General features: G+C 45.6%; 1 protein-coding gene across 2 annotated transcripts in view; it reads left to right on the top strand.

Moving 5' to 3' along the window:
- dag1 (dystroglycan 1) overlaps positions 1–14701 on the top strand; it is a 55848-nt gene extending 41147 nt beyond the window's left edge. For both annotated transcript variants that reach the window (XM_031735717.2, XM_039612157.1), the window contains exons 3-4: positions 10071–10532; positions 10728–14701. In XM_031735717.2, the coding sequence (XP_031591577.1) occupies positions 10071–10532; positions 10728–12569 (2304 nt within the window). In that variant the 3' untranslated portion in view covers positions 12570–14701. The remainder of the gene's footprint in view (positions 1–10070; positions 10533–10727) is intronic.
- The last annotated feature ends 228 nt before the right edge of the window (positions 14702–14929 follow it).

The following is a 14929-nucleotide window of genomic DNA, read 5'->3' as shown; positions in this document are numbered from 1 at the left end:
GCGTAATTGCTGACCTGGGGACAGGCGAGGCCTCGGCCGAGTCTGTCGTCTTTAAGGACGCGCTCGCTCTGTCAGGTTCCCCGATGAAGACGGCTGGTGGGAAACTGAATCCATCAAACAGAAGAGCAAATCGAATTGTGGTTGAGCTCCTTCTATTCACATCTCAGAAGAAATGATGGGAGCGTAACTTTGGGTGACGTGTGTTTAATTGTCCATTTTTTTCCCTCCATTGTAGCCGTGTCACAAAGGATTTAACAGCGTTCTTATTTGGCCCACAGCGCTGTCTTTAGTTTACTCTTTACTGTGAATCACTGCTGAGTCTCTTGCTCGGCTCACTCAGGACTGTAATGCTGTGAGCACCATTTTCTCTTTTGCTACTTTTTGAGATTTTATGTCATTTTTTTAGACATGTTTTTCCAGCTGATGCCGTAAACCTAGCCGCTGACATAATTCAATGGTGAGATGAGCGTACACATTCAGCAAATGTGACCGAGGCCACGTGGTCTTCTGCGGCTGACGCAGGACACGCCATTTAAGCCGCTTCAGCGTGCTCCTACAACCCACTTTGCAACCCACCTCCACCCCAGGTGTTTGCTTTGTGTTTGGCTGCATGTAGAAGTCATGCGACTCCTTCGCAGTGACCTCAGTAAACACTTTTAAGAAGATGAAGTTGATCAGTGTCGGAAAGGGCAAATCAGGGTTTAAGCTAACAGTCGGTGAGCTTCGGTGTCCCTCGCGCATCTCTTTTTCTTTTCTTTTTTTTTCAGTTAAAAATGGAATAACTCTGTGTCATCAGTAAACAGAATGAGTCGGCTCGAGTTCAGTAATAATACAAGATGCAAGGTGAGGAAAGGTGAGGTTCCAGGAAAGATAACAGGGAGAAAATAAATTTAAGAGACAAAGATGGAAGGTACGGTATAGTACGGTGTCATTTTAGAGGACGGCTTTGGAGAGCAGATCTGTTTCATCGGATGGATCGGCTGACAGAAATTTAGGCCAGTCTCTATTCTGAGGTATTTGTGTTCGAGTGCTGCAGAGGAAGATGAAGATGTGGGTGTGTGTGTGTACTCCCGTGCTCTGCCTTCCTCGTGAGGCTGAGAGTAAAGAGATAGTGGAACATTTTCTACTGGTGAGGATATTGTGTGTGTGTGTGTGTGTGGTGAGTAATTCTGGTGGGGCTGCAGCATTAGTCAGAGCTGAAAGTGAGAGTCTGCGAAAAACGAGCCACACGCTGAGACAGATAACAAACACACACACGTTTATTGTTTTTAGCACACGGTACACGTGCATGCACATTATATGCAGCGTGCGTGCGTGTGTGTGTGTGTGGAGTCTTTCACTTTCTTTGCCCTTCCAGCTCAGCTTCTCTGCTCTCACACACATCTGTCTCGGCTGGCTTTGTTTACACCGTTTCATTTTCCTCGCTCGTGCGTCCGGCGTAGCACGGCAGGAAGCTCGGCTCCGTCGTGTTTGCTAAGTCGAGCCTGCTCCTCGGACGGTCTCTGCAAAGGCCGCAAGCTGTGCGCTCGGCTCCTCGCTTGCCTTCCACTCGTCCTTGTCATAACACGACACACACTCTCCTGCAACCTTTTTTCTCGGCTGCTTCTCACACTCGTCTTTTCTCCTCCTGCAGGAGCAGCTGATGCACGCACAACTTTCTCTTCCCTCCCTTTGAATCTCTCACCCACACAGCTGGAATCCCACAATGGCCGACTTCTGTTGGCCCTGCCGTCGCTGCTCGTTATTGTAACGGCTAAAAAACGGAGAGAGAGAGGGGGATAGAGAGACACAGAAGGAGAGCTTTGTGAGTGTGCTGCAGGCCTTGGCGGCCAGGTTTTCCACAGTGTGTGTGTGAGAGATATAAAGAGCGCATACTTCAGCACAGGTTTTGCAGCCCAGAGCCGCTTCATCGTCATACTTTAACGACTTTATAATAGGCGCGTGCGTGTGGTTATGAGTGTGTGACGTGCACACACGTGTGTGTGTAACTGCAAACTTCTGCGCAGCAGTCGCAAACATTTTAATGACTTCTTAAACTCCCGCAGCCCATAATGTCTTCCTGATGCTGCTGATTCCTGTGGATCCCACATTGATCCTGAAATAGAGCCTATTAATAGGAAGAGTATATTTTTCCTGGAACGTGTTTCATCTGTGGGAATCTACACTCCTGTTTGACTTTGACCATGAAGTAAACCCACCTTCCACAAGCATGCAGAGTTCTGGCTGTATATTTTTATATTTGAGGATCTATTAATTAGATTTTAGTTTATAATGCAGGTAATATATAATAATTGCAGATGGCAGCTGTTATTGGAGATTAAGGTGAAATGCCGACATTAACACTTTTCTTTTTAGTCATACTGAGCATGGAAAATCATGTTTGATGCCTTAAAGCTTTCAGCAGATTACAAACCAGCACTGTGTCGTCCTTACCTCTGTAGCTGTGTGTAAAAATCTGTGTTTTTTCCACGAGTGCGTTCTGTATGATTTTCAGTGTTCGTCCGAATTTGCCAGCAGGAACTCCAGTACTGATCACATGTTTGTGCAGGTAACAGTCACAGTGGTTTCAGTTCAGTTATTTAAGGACTAGAGCAGGGCAATATGGCCAAAAATATTTATCACAATATATATTTGAAATTGCGAGACAAAATACTTTACAACTCCACAACTTTGATGGGTTTTTTTGCACTAATAATGTATTTTCACTTAAACAAGCAGCTTTTTTAATGTGCATTAAAGTTATATAAAAATGTAACGTTCCTTGCTGACAGTTTAACCAAAAGGAATTTCCAGTGGAAATTAGCCAAAACATCCTGAGCATAACCATGTATAATATCCACAAAACTTACAAAGAGGTTATACACACACACAATAGGGTAATATTATGTCCAAGCACAGTACGGTGCGGCTCCGTAGCTTACCAAAATTGTACTAAAATGTTTTTTGGCAGATTTTTGAGCGCCATGTAGAATTCATACATAAGCCGCATCAGGTTATAAGGGGCACTGTCAATTTTTCAGAAAATCAAAGGATTTTAAGTGCGCCTTATATAGCACGGAAAACACGGTAATAACGACGGCCCGCTAGCATGCTCTACCAAAAAATGTGCTTTGTTGTGTATCTGACGGATGAAAGCCAAACCAGTTCCACCCCACTGAGGTTGCACCATTTTTACCAACCAATTCTGGTTCATCTGTTTCATTCAACGATCTGCTTTCGCCCTTCTCATTCTCCGTCCCCACCATGCTTTTTCCACCATGTGCGTATGAAAACAAAGGCACAGCGCATGCGCATTTTACTCATATTCTATCGTGATATTTCATTTTCTTATCATTGCCTAACATTACACCGGTATTACCGTGAATGGTATGATATGGCCCAGCCCTAGTAAGGACCCTACATTCATACAGGGGAACTCCGACAATCAAGCACTTGGCGAAAGTGGGAAGGAAAAACTCCCTTTTACCAGGAAGAAGCAGTTCCATTGATGAAAAACAGCGAAGACGATGGTGTTCTAAGCTTAACTGAGGCTCACACTTAGAATACAAGTGCTTGCTCAAAGCAGGTCATTTTTGACACTTAATAAACGGTGCCAGGAAAGCAAATTATTGCTAAAATACTGCCCGGCATAAGTCACAGAGGTAGAGCAGGTTGGACGAGGCATGTTGTATGAAGCTGTAGAAAGGCGCTGTGTTAGAGTCATTCCAGTTACTGTTGCGTTTCAAAGTAAATTGTCCCAAATACAAACCTGTTGCCTCCTGGGTAAAAGTCCAGGGTTCAGTCCTCGCTCCCAGCATGACCTCCTCTGAATGGTGACTGTTGCTGGTCGTCTTTACTGCCGTGCTGCTGTAGAGGCAGCAGCCCAACAGATCTGAACACACATCTTCTCTTTGTCTGACCGAAGCCTTTAAGGTGTCAGACAGAGGTGCATGCCGTGCAGATGTTGGGCTCAGCCTGGCTCAGAGTCCGCATGTGTTGGATTGCTTCGACGTGCAAACAGCTCGTCTTATACTCGGATTCAGTTGCAGCTCCTGAGCGGTGCCTCGTCAGACCCCCTCACCTAAAACAGAGTATTTCCAGGAGTGCAGACATGTCTGAATGTGTTTCCTGTGCAGCATGACAGAAGGACGACTGTGGAAAAAGTCCACGGTGACCTGTGTGAAAATGGCTTGAGTGGTCTCTGTAGTGAATTTGGAGGGCGGCGTTCGTATCGAACTGCCTTTAAAACCCATTTTCCGATCTCAGAACTTTTCCATTTTAAAAACCTGGTTGTTTTTTGCGATCAAGCTGACATTTGGGAGTTGGCGAGCTCGCGGCCCTCGCTGCTCATATATTTCCAATTCCTCGACTGCACCACGAGAGTGTGAGTGCGCCTGCTGTGGACGGGGCCTCGAATTTTTAACAGCAGAAAATAGGCTCTAAGATGGATTTCCCCTCATAAACATCCGCCTGCCTGTTGGCCAGCCGAAGCCCCCCCCCGTTCTATAGCTCGTCTGTCAGTCTTCATATTTTCCGTTGGAAACCTTCGACTGTGCCAGTCGGCCATTCCCATCTCGCCCTCTCTCCCTCTGCAGGTTGTTTCCTGCCCCCCCCCCAACCATCTGAATGCAACCCTTTCTCACTCGCCCCACACTGAGCGTCTCACCTCGCTCCACTTCTCCCCTCTTTGCATTTCCTTACACTCCTCTGCTCCCTCCATCATTTCCCTTCCTTCATTCCTCCTTCACTTCCTCCCTTCATGCTCCCTCTGTCCTCCTTCATCTCGCTCTGAGTTTCATTTCACCCCAAGTCATCATATCGCATCACTGTGCCGCTGCACCTCCTCATCCTCGTCCTCCTCCCAAATATGAGGCTTATCTGTGGAGCTGTCACTGGGTCCGCCGTAACAATGGACTCCTTTTCTCGGCGTTCGCTGTGACAATGAGCTGCTTTCTTTCTGCTGCGAGACTGGACGCCTCCTCGTAATATGTCCGTGTTTAGGAGATCTCTCCCTCATTTTCTCTCTCATTATTCTTGCTTGACCTCTCGTTTTCTTTCTTTCTCTCATTCCTGCTTCCTGTCTTTGTCACTATCTGAGTCTATCTGCCTCGTGCTCTCTCCAAGTCCCACTCTTGGACTTCTTTGAAAGAGCTCTGTGATTGCATTTTTCTCGAGGTAACAAAAGTGTGCGTGCGTGCAGTGTTTCATAAAGGCGGTGTATCTGTGCCCCATATTATCAGGTCATTAGAGCGCCGGGTGTGAAGAAAGTGAGGACAGAAGTAAAGTTAATCATGCGTCACACACGTCACATCACCTGTGATCCTTAACACGTGTTACCTGTGTCCAAATCCAGGGCGTGGCTAATGCAGGCCACACCTTCACAAGCCAGAACCGGGTGGGACGGTCTATGAAAGCGCCGCTCCTGTAGCCTAGCAACTGTGATGCTAGCAGCGAGGGTCCTTTTGGTCAGAGAGGACATGAAAACCTTTGTTTACTCTCAGGCTGAGACGCTGCAGCCCGTCAACAACAGCTAATGTAGGTCGTAGAACATAAATAATATAACACAGCCAACATTAAAAATATAATTATATAAAATATATTCAATTTCATTTCATTTAAAAATGACTTTAATGCAATGAAAACTCAAACACTGGGCTCGAAACGCTCAACTAGAAGTGCATCATTAAAGAGCCTGCTAGTGTCCACGCCTATGTGTCAGAGGTCAGAGGGGGTATTTCAAAAAAGACTTCGTGCCCTCTGTACGTCAGACGCATTGCGGCTGCTCTGCGATCCGTCTCTGACTTGTTGTCCGGCTGCGGCGGCGTCTCCGACTCTGAATGAGGAAGCTGAGCCTGCAGAGCGAGCGAGCCCAGAGACGCGCAGGAAAACGAGGATGATGCTGCTGATATGCGATAACGTCTCCTAGTGTTTCATGGCTGTCACTCACACAGACTTCAAATACATTTTCTGCCTAGTTTGTTGCAGCTTACAGCGCTGATAGTCATGGTGGCTTTGTGGCTGACGCATGTGTCAGCGACGCAGAGGAAAGAAAGACGATGAAACAAGTCCCAACTTTGATGAGATTATCACGTATTTGGTTTTAATTAAGTCTTTTAAGTGGGGGGTGGGGGGCATCCACACCTCTGTCTGCATGTCAGTGATTCGGTCTTTGAATCGGCCGTAAAGCACCAACAATCATCATTAAGCATTCAGTCTTTTTGGATGCAGATGATCTCTCTGCTGTAAAGTCCTCGAGCATTTAACCGAAGCTCTGAAAGGTTCTTATCTCGCTCGCTGCTTCGGTACGCCGTGTTTCCGTCCTCCGTTGCCCTCACCTTCACCTTTAATAACGTCCCACAAAGTGGTTTAGCGGCCTCCATTCTCCTCCTCCAGACCAATCCTCCCAAAGTTTCCCAGCTGGTTCAGAGCGGCTTGGGCTGTAACCCCGCCAGAGGTGCGTGCTGAACGGGAGGAAGAAGGGAAGCCAGAGGAGCCTGTGAGAGCGCACGATAACCTTTAGGGCCAAACATCAAACTCCTCTGCGCCGCAGCCTTGTGCCAGGAAAAGATAGGAAATATTTTTCTTGACATTTTGAGAGGATTTGATGTATTTTTCATGTTCTTTTAGGGAGGCAGGAAACTACATGCTCTCTGCTGGGTTCATGTAGGAGTTAAAAAGGTGCTGTTGTGTTTCTGTTTTAACGTACACCGAGCCAGGAACGCTGCCTCGGAGAGCAGAGCTTTTTGGTTTATAGCTTTGGGGAGTGTGCTGTGGAGGGGATGTGCTCACCCAATCACAGCTGGAGTCGGGCCGTGCTGCCGGCGTTTTAGTGTCGTTCGGGTCAGGAAGTAAAAAAAAGGTTTTTGTTTTTTTTAGTAAAAGAACAAAAACATCAGGTCTGAGTAGCTTCGTCTGCCGTTTGCATTCACACAGCTAACGGGAACAGCTGGCCAGCAGCTTATCATTCAGCACCACCTCTTATTGTCATCTTTTATTTTCTGCTCCACCCTTGTCACATTCTCCTCACATGTCTTCACCCTGTGGTGGATGCCTGGTAGCAAGTTGAGTTGCACTGCAGGAGATTTTTATATTTCACCAGGATTTTTCTGGCATATAAAAATGTATATTGGGAGGGAAGTCCTCAGGATTGAGATCCACAGTAAACTAAATTGGAGATGAATTTACTCGAGCACCTTTTATTTGTGAAATGTCCAAAAATAACAGAAAACTCACTGCCAGAAAAAGCTGCACACAAGTCCAATTCACATCTCAGCCGATTCATTTCTCAGTGAATCGCTCCAGTTTTTATTTTCTAATATCTTAACCGCTTTTTCGGATCATGTGAAGAATGTAAAAATGTTCTGCAGCCGACCCGAACCTTTAATCACAGCTCTGATCATCACATGAGAGGGAAATGAGCCGTTCCCTTTGTGTTTCCTTTCATTCATGTTTTTGAATTTGATTCATCAGCAGTTTTACTTTCCAAATTAAAATCTCTTCAGCGAATTCAGGATCAAACGCACCTCCAAAATGAAGAATGAATCATTTTTAAACCTCACATTCGTGTTTCAGTCGTTCAACTTCTTTTCAAAATTGAAAACTGAAGTCCAAAGGAAGATTTTAATAGACGCACGAGTCCCAAAAGATGCTATCCTACCTACTGAATAATATAAGAATAAACCAAAGATTATCATTTGATTTTATGCTTAATCCTCAGGGAATAAGTCATATAAAATTTTAACTGTTGTCATTTCCTTACTATTTATTTTTTACCTTTATAGGAATTAAGGATTTTAAATACGTTTTTTTTACTTGCAGTACCTTCACAGCCCACCAGGGGGTTACATCCCTAACCCTGCAGGATAAGAAATGACCAAGTAATTACTTGAATAAATTAAAATTAGGTTTATTGATTATTATTTGTTTTAATGTCTGTATAAAGGGTGACATGTTTATTTGGGGTGCGACACCTGCTCAGTCCCTTTGTGTTTGTCTGGACCTGGGGCTCAGTTTGGCGTTATTGGGGCTCCCGTACGGTACTAACACACCACAGCTGTGAGTTTTTCCTGATATAGGCCTCGATAAGTGAAATGATCACTTATCGAGAACATGAAAAATACATCAAATCCTCACACTTATATTTAATTATAAATATATATTTAATTAGCAGCTTTTAAGTAAGCGATCATCCTTCTGCTTTTCGGACACAAATTAATCAATTTACTGAGCAATTAGAGAAGAGTTAGGAGGAGATCGCTGCCCGACAGCTCGCGTGTTTTTCGTCATCTCTTTGTGATTTTAATTTGCAGCGCCGTGTCAGGAGGTGCTCGGTTTGAAGTTCTGTCTTTCGAGAACACTTTGTGATAAATTCAATCAGCCGAGGAAGCTGAAGATTTTTGTTTCTTGATTTCCAGCCGTTGACCCGTTCTCTGATATTTTGGCCGTCTCTGCTGCTCGCCGCGCAGCATCGCAGAAGGCTGCTGGTTTCAAACAGCCGATGTTGTGAAGCTCAAGTGTCGGTTATAATCGGCCCTGCCTGCTTTTCTGTAGTCTATAATTATCTAAGTGGACAGAACTGTATCTATAATTTGTTTTCCTGCAGTAATAATTTTCGAGCTGAATCGTGACATCCAGAAATGAGCTTTTATCTGGCGGCGGGGAAAAGGAGCATCAGATTTTAATCGTGACACTTTGAAATGACGGCAGAAAAAGGAAGGCGGGAATAAAGAGGAGAGCATGGCGATGCAGAAAGAAAGGGAAGTAGAGTGAAGTAGACGGGAAACTGAGGATAAGAAAAGCAGGCGAGGCAACAAAGAAAAGGCAGGAGGATATAAATAAAATCATTGGAACAACTTATTTCCACTATGTCCCTTTGCTGTTTCCTCTGCTTCTGGAAAAAAGGACAAGATCCAAGAGTTTCTCAGAGAAGGCTTGAGGGCGCTTGTCCAGCAGAGGGCATGAAGGGGGGTATTTAGGAGAGTTGTTGTCCATGAGGGGGTAACTGGTAGAAGTCCAGCTGCTGGCATGCATTCGATTTTTGTTGAGGTGGCCACATGCGCTGCACCTCTCATGGAAAATAGGCTTCTGTGTGTGTGTTCGACTGTTTGCATGACTGTGTGTTTGTGTGTGTTTTCCCCCGGCGACGCCTGTGTGCTGGTTAGAGCATTAATGATGTGTCTAGGGAGCGTTGCCTCTACATAATTTATCAACCAGGATTTATTAGCCGCAGAATTAACTTGTAGGGGCTGGTGGAGGGTCGGGGGCGGGGAGGCGGTGCAGGATGCATTCGCTCTTGTTTTTGAATTTATGTGCACGGATGCATTGTCACTCCCCTGCGATCCATTTCTCTCCATCAGCCTCCTGCCATGTGGGCGTCCCCAGCCGTGTAATTGGCCGAGTTATTTTAATTTTAGTCGGGTTTAAATTACAATTCTGTTGAGTGTGTCCGTATGTGCTGAAGGAGGAAGGCTTAAACTGGATTTATGGTCGATGTAGGGGTTATGTTAATACCACTGCAGACGCCGATGACAAACTGTGATTTATATTTGAGCATCGACATTTGTGGTTGACTGCTAGCGTCACGAGCACCAAGGGGCCATTTCAGATTTACACAAAGAAGCTACGTTTACATCGGGTTCATTGCAAAATTGAAGTAGAGAGGTCCCAAAACTTTCTTACCTGTCTTCTGTTACTGTTGGACTGCTGTCAAAACTGACCAGAAATCATGTTTGATTAGAGCCTAAACCTGGGGTGGGGAACTCCAGGCCTCGAGGGCCGGTGTCCTGCAGGTTTTAGATCTCATTCTGGGTCAACAACACCTGAATCAAATGATTAGTTCATTACCAGGCCTCTGGAGAACTTCAAGACATGTTGAGGAGGTCATTTAGCCATTTAAATCAGCTGTGTTGGATCAAGGACACATCTAAAATGTTGCCCACCCCGGTCTAAACCAAACCACATCACATTACATCTCCAACTCCTCTTCCAACCCAATTTTTTGGATATTTTGTAGCTACATGTTAAAACCGTTAAGCTAGCTAATATATATATATAATTATCCGGCTCTTGTTTTTTCCTCTTCTGTCTTCCAGATTACAGAGATGGGTAAGGACTCGCTCCCAGAATGGCTGCACTGGGATGCAAGCAGCAGAATCTTGCAAGGTCTACCTTTGGAAGAGGATAAAGGTGTCCACTACATCACCGTGTCCATCTCCAACCACACTAAATCCTCATCTTCTTCAGAGGTGTTTTCCATCGCAGTGCACCCTGAAGATTATCTGGATTCAGATTCAGCCCAACTGATGTCTAACCAGGCTTCCACTGAAAATGACATCCAACAGTTCATGTGTGGGAACGAGGAACCGGTCACGGTGCTGACGGTGATCCTAGATGCTGATTTGACCAAGATGAGCTCAGAGCAGAGGGTAGAGCTCCTGGATAACATGAGGAGCTTCTCTGGTGTTGGGCTTCAGTACATGAAGATGCTCCCTGTGGTCAACAACAGGCTGTTTGACATGTCTGCATTTATGGCTGGACCTGGGAATGCCAAAAAAGTGAGTGAATAGTCATTTCACTCTACTAGCAGTAACCCTCAAAGCTCTTTTCTGAACTGAGCAGTTTGTGTCAATTTTAAGGGCTTCTTATAGAACAAAATTAGTTACCTTGTGCGGCTACTTATAAATAATTCTAATAGTCACCAAAGTGTTGAACTGTTAAACAGCTAATCAACATTTCTGATGTCTCTCCAGGTGGTGGAGAACGGCGCTCTGTTGTCCTGGAAGCTCGGCTGCTCGCTGGACCAGAGCACAGTCCCTGATATCAACAGCGTCCAGGGTCCTGCAAAGGAAGGCACAATGTCAGCTAAGCTGGGTTACCCCGTGGTGGGCTGGCACATCGCTAACAAGAAACCTCATGTCCCCAAACGAGTGAGACGACAACTAAACAACACTCCGACGCCTATTCTGGTTGTGCCTCCTCCAACAACTGCAGTGGAGCCACCAGTGAGAATTATCCCGACCCTCTCCTCTCCCTCTATTGCTGCACCGACCGAAAGCTCTGCCCCTCCCGTGAGAGGTCCCGTCCCGCTTCCGGGAAAGCCTACTTTTAGAGTCCGTGACCCTATTGCTCACACTCCGACTATGGGACCTTCCCAGCCAACGAGGGTCATGGAGTCCACCAGCAGCATTTCTATCCAGCCGAGCATGACCAGGCCTATTTATGTACAACCCACCGCCACACCAGCCACAGCCTCTACACCCACATCCACCAGAAAAACTACCAGGAAACCAGGAAAGAAGGTGAAGACGACCACACCAGCATTCAGAACGCCAAAGGCCCCCACAACAAAATCTCCTATGACCACCACATCACGTGCTGTTCCAGATCCATTCAACGAAAAGCCCGTGTTAAGGAACCCCATCGACCAGGTCAATGCATTGGTGGGCACTTATTTCGAAGTCAAGATCCCATCTGATACATTCTTTGACAAAGAGGATGGAACGACAGATAAGCTGCGATTAACCCTTCGACAAAACCACAATGAAATAGTTCCAGAGGACTCCTGGATCCAGTTCAACACCACCAGCCAACTGCTCTATGGACTGCCTGATGTCCAGCATGTGGGAAAACATGAATACTTCATGCAGGCAGCTGACAAAGGTGACCTCAAGGCAATTGATGCTTTTGAGGTTCGCGTAAACCGCTGGCCAACCAATGACAAAACTCCTGTAATATTTACGGCCCGATTTGAGGGTGAGCCACGGTCTGTAACGAACGACATCCACAAGAAGATCCTGCTGGTTAAAAAGCTGGCATGTGCCCTCGGGGACCGCAATAGCAGCATGGTGAGTCTAAGGAACATCACCAAAGGGTCCATTGTGGTAGAGTGGACGAACACCAGCCTGCCTCAGCACCCATGTCCAAAGGAGCAGATCGTAGTCATGAGCAGGACGCTCGCCAATTCTGACGGAAGACCCTCACAGATTTTCAGGCACAATATGGAACCCGAATTCAAACCACTGGACGTCAAGGTGAAGGGGAGGGCAAGCTGCCGAATGTATTCCTTCATCCCACCAGGAGACATCGATATCCCAGAACCTCCAGCTGTCACTCCAGGTGTGGGATCAAGCCAGGATAGCGCAGATGACGTCTATCTCCACACGGTCATTCCTGCTGTGGTGGTGGCAGCAATATTGCTAATAGCAGGAATTATTGCAATGATCTGCTATAGAAAGAAACGAAAGGGCAAGCTTACCATTGAGGACCAGGCCACCTTCATTAAGAAAGGTGTGCCGATTATCTTTGCAGACGAACTTGATGATTCCAAGCCACCTCCGTCCTCCAGTATGCCCTTGATTCTCCAGGAAGAGAAGCCCCCACTTCCACCCCCTGAATACCCCAACATGGCCACGCCAGAAACCACTCCGCTAAATCAGGAGCTGCTGGGGGAGTACACGGCTCTGCAAGATGACGACCCCAACGCGCCTCCCTACCAACCGCCTCCTCCCTTCACCACTCCTATGGAGGGCAAGGGCTCCCGTCCGAAGAACATAACTCCCTACAGATCTCCACCTCCTTACGTGCCACCCTAAGACTTGGTTAACCCTCCCCTGATAGGGTGGAGGGAGAGGATGCCTGAGGAACTCTGACAGTTTCCTTTCTGGTGTTCGTCTGTCTGGACATTTGCAGGGAGTGATGACAAGAGGTGCTAAAGTACAAAAAGGCTTCAAGCGACTTTGGTTTGGGATGGGTTGGGGTGCAATGATTTGGGTGGGCTTTACAGTGCACAGGGAGGGACTACTGTTTTCGTGGTAGCCCACCTACTACAGTGGCCTAAGACGAGCAAATTCTCATCACACTGGCTTTGGGTTCGACCAGCTGGTCTGAAGCAACAACTGGGAGACGTGCTCTCCCGTCCCAGCATTTTCTTTTCTCCCAGGTTTGGATACTGGATTATTTTTCACCTTTAGCCCAAGATTCTGATTCTTTTTTCTTTTTCCTCTGGACTGAAGTGTTTGCCTAACTCTTCTTCTGCCTGGCTTTTAAATAATGCGAGAAGACGGCATCCTGTCATCAGACCGCTGCAGGCGACAGCTCGCGTTTTTAATAAAGGGAGACAGATCCTCCGAATATGAGAAAAGCTATCGCGAGGATCTCAATTCAGCCCTGCAGACGACACAAGACAATAGGAGGCCGAAGTGTGTGCGCGAGTGTGTGTTTGAAAGAGTGGGCGTGTTTATTCAAATTCAATACGGTTTGCCTTTTAACACTAGTTGTCTGTTTTTATCCTTATTCACAATGTCTAGTAAAGATGAGAATAACAAGGTAGCCTAAAAAGATTTAGAGAAGAATAATAATTTTTGTTTCATTGGTTTTGAGTTTCACTGTATATCTGGAAGACATTATGATAGATTGTTATATTTTTTTGGAGGTCGAAGAAATGTGGAAGAAAGGGACTGCCTCACTAAAATAACCTGCAGGAGCTTTCTATTCCTGTTTTTATATATATATATATGTATGAAACGCCAATATCACAATTCAAACATGAACCTTCCTCCCTTCAGTACAGCTAACAGACTCAGTCAGATGGAAGCAACAAGGAAATTTAGTTATGAGAGGTTGACGAGATTTGGAGATGAATAATTAAATGTAGCAACACTAGTCTTGCCCTTTTGTACACACCTCCACGTTGTATACTAACAGGAAGAACATCCCTGCAATTTATTTTGGACCAGGGAGAATTATTTTTTTATGTAACGAGGCAGTTCTTCTCTCCACTCGGACGAGGAATGCTGCGTGCCAACCCCACGCGGGACTGTACAGATAATCCCATTTTAGAGGTCACGGAGGAGATGACGGAGGCCGAGACGCGGACGCGATTAGTCACCAAAACAATAAAGTCACATTTTAATTTTCTTTTTACAAGAGTTTTTGATACAGCCTCAAATCGATTGATTAAAACGAGAAAATGATTCAAGATTAGTCTTCTGTGATTTGTAAAATCTTAGCTTAGAGTTCAATTATTGGTTCAGTTATGTACTTTGATTTTTTGTCGTGGGTCACATGTTTTAACGTTTTATTTTACTCTGTGTGTGTTTGCATTTAAAGTGTATTTCCCACTATTCAAAAATGGAATGACCCATATTTTATGTATTCACAACTTTTATTTCTTTATGTCCTTCTGTTTGATGATGAGTTCAACTGAAAGTGACCCTTTGCAATAATAATGTACGCTGCGGTCGACCCAGCGACGGGTCGGTGCAGGCTCGAGTGACTGATACGGTCGTGATGATGTTGGGTTCGCAGATGCCAAGGCTTTTTTTTTTTTTTGCTTTTGGAGTGTGCATTGTAATAATAAAACCAAGTGGTACCTTAAACAAAAGCAAAATCACCCCTTTCTTCATTCTGATTTAACTCGTTTCTGCCGGGATAATGTTTTCTCCTGATCCCACCCTGACTGATGTTTATGGATGAGATTTTTGGTCACTGTCACTTTTCTACTGCTCCACTTAGCCTTGAATTGATAAATCAATCCGTCTGAAGTCCACAAGAGGTTTTACCTCCCTAGACAGCTCGCTGCCTGGCAACCATCTACGGTCTTTGGACTCACTGGAACGGTTGTACCGCTGTCCTTTTTGTACTAAATTATTCTGCCACTGAATGACTAGTTGGACAATTCCGTTTGAAAACTCTGCCCATTAAAAAGGCTACGCTGTGAAAACAGTCTCTCAGCTCAGTCTGTCTTTCCACACGCTGCATACAGATAATTTGCATTGATTACTTGGAATATTGATTAGATGTAAACAATTTGCCGGCTCTGTTGCCCCTCTGCGATAATTCATGACAGAGTTTAATTTGGAGGTAGGGGAAGCGATGATCAATGTATTCCTGAGACGTCAGTAGATGCTGAAATGGATAAATGGGTCGTACTGATGACAAAGATTAATGGGGG

The sequence above is a fragment of the Oreochromis aureus genome, linkage group 5, assembly GCF_013358895.1.
Source record: "Oreochromis aureus strain Israel breed Guangdong linkage group 5, ZZ_aureus, whole genome shotgun sequence".
Taxonomy (NCBI): domain Eukaryota; kingdom Metazoa; phylum Chordata; class Actinopteri; order Cichliformes; family Cichlidae; genus Oreochromis; species Oreochromis aureus.
Note: the sequence above shows the minus strand (reverse complement) of the source record. Positions and strands in the feature narration are given on the sequence as shown.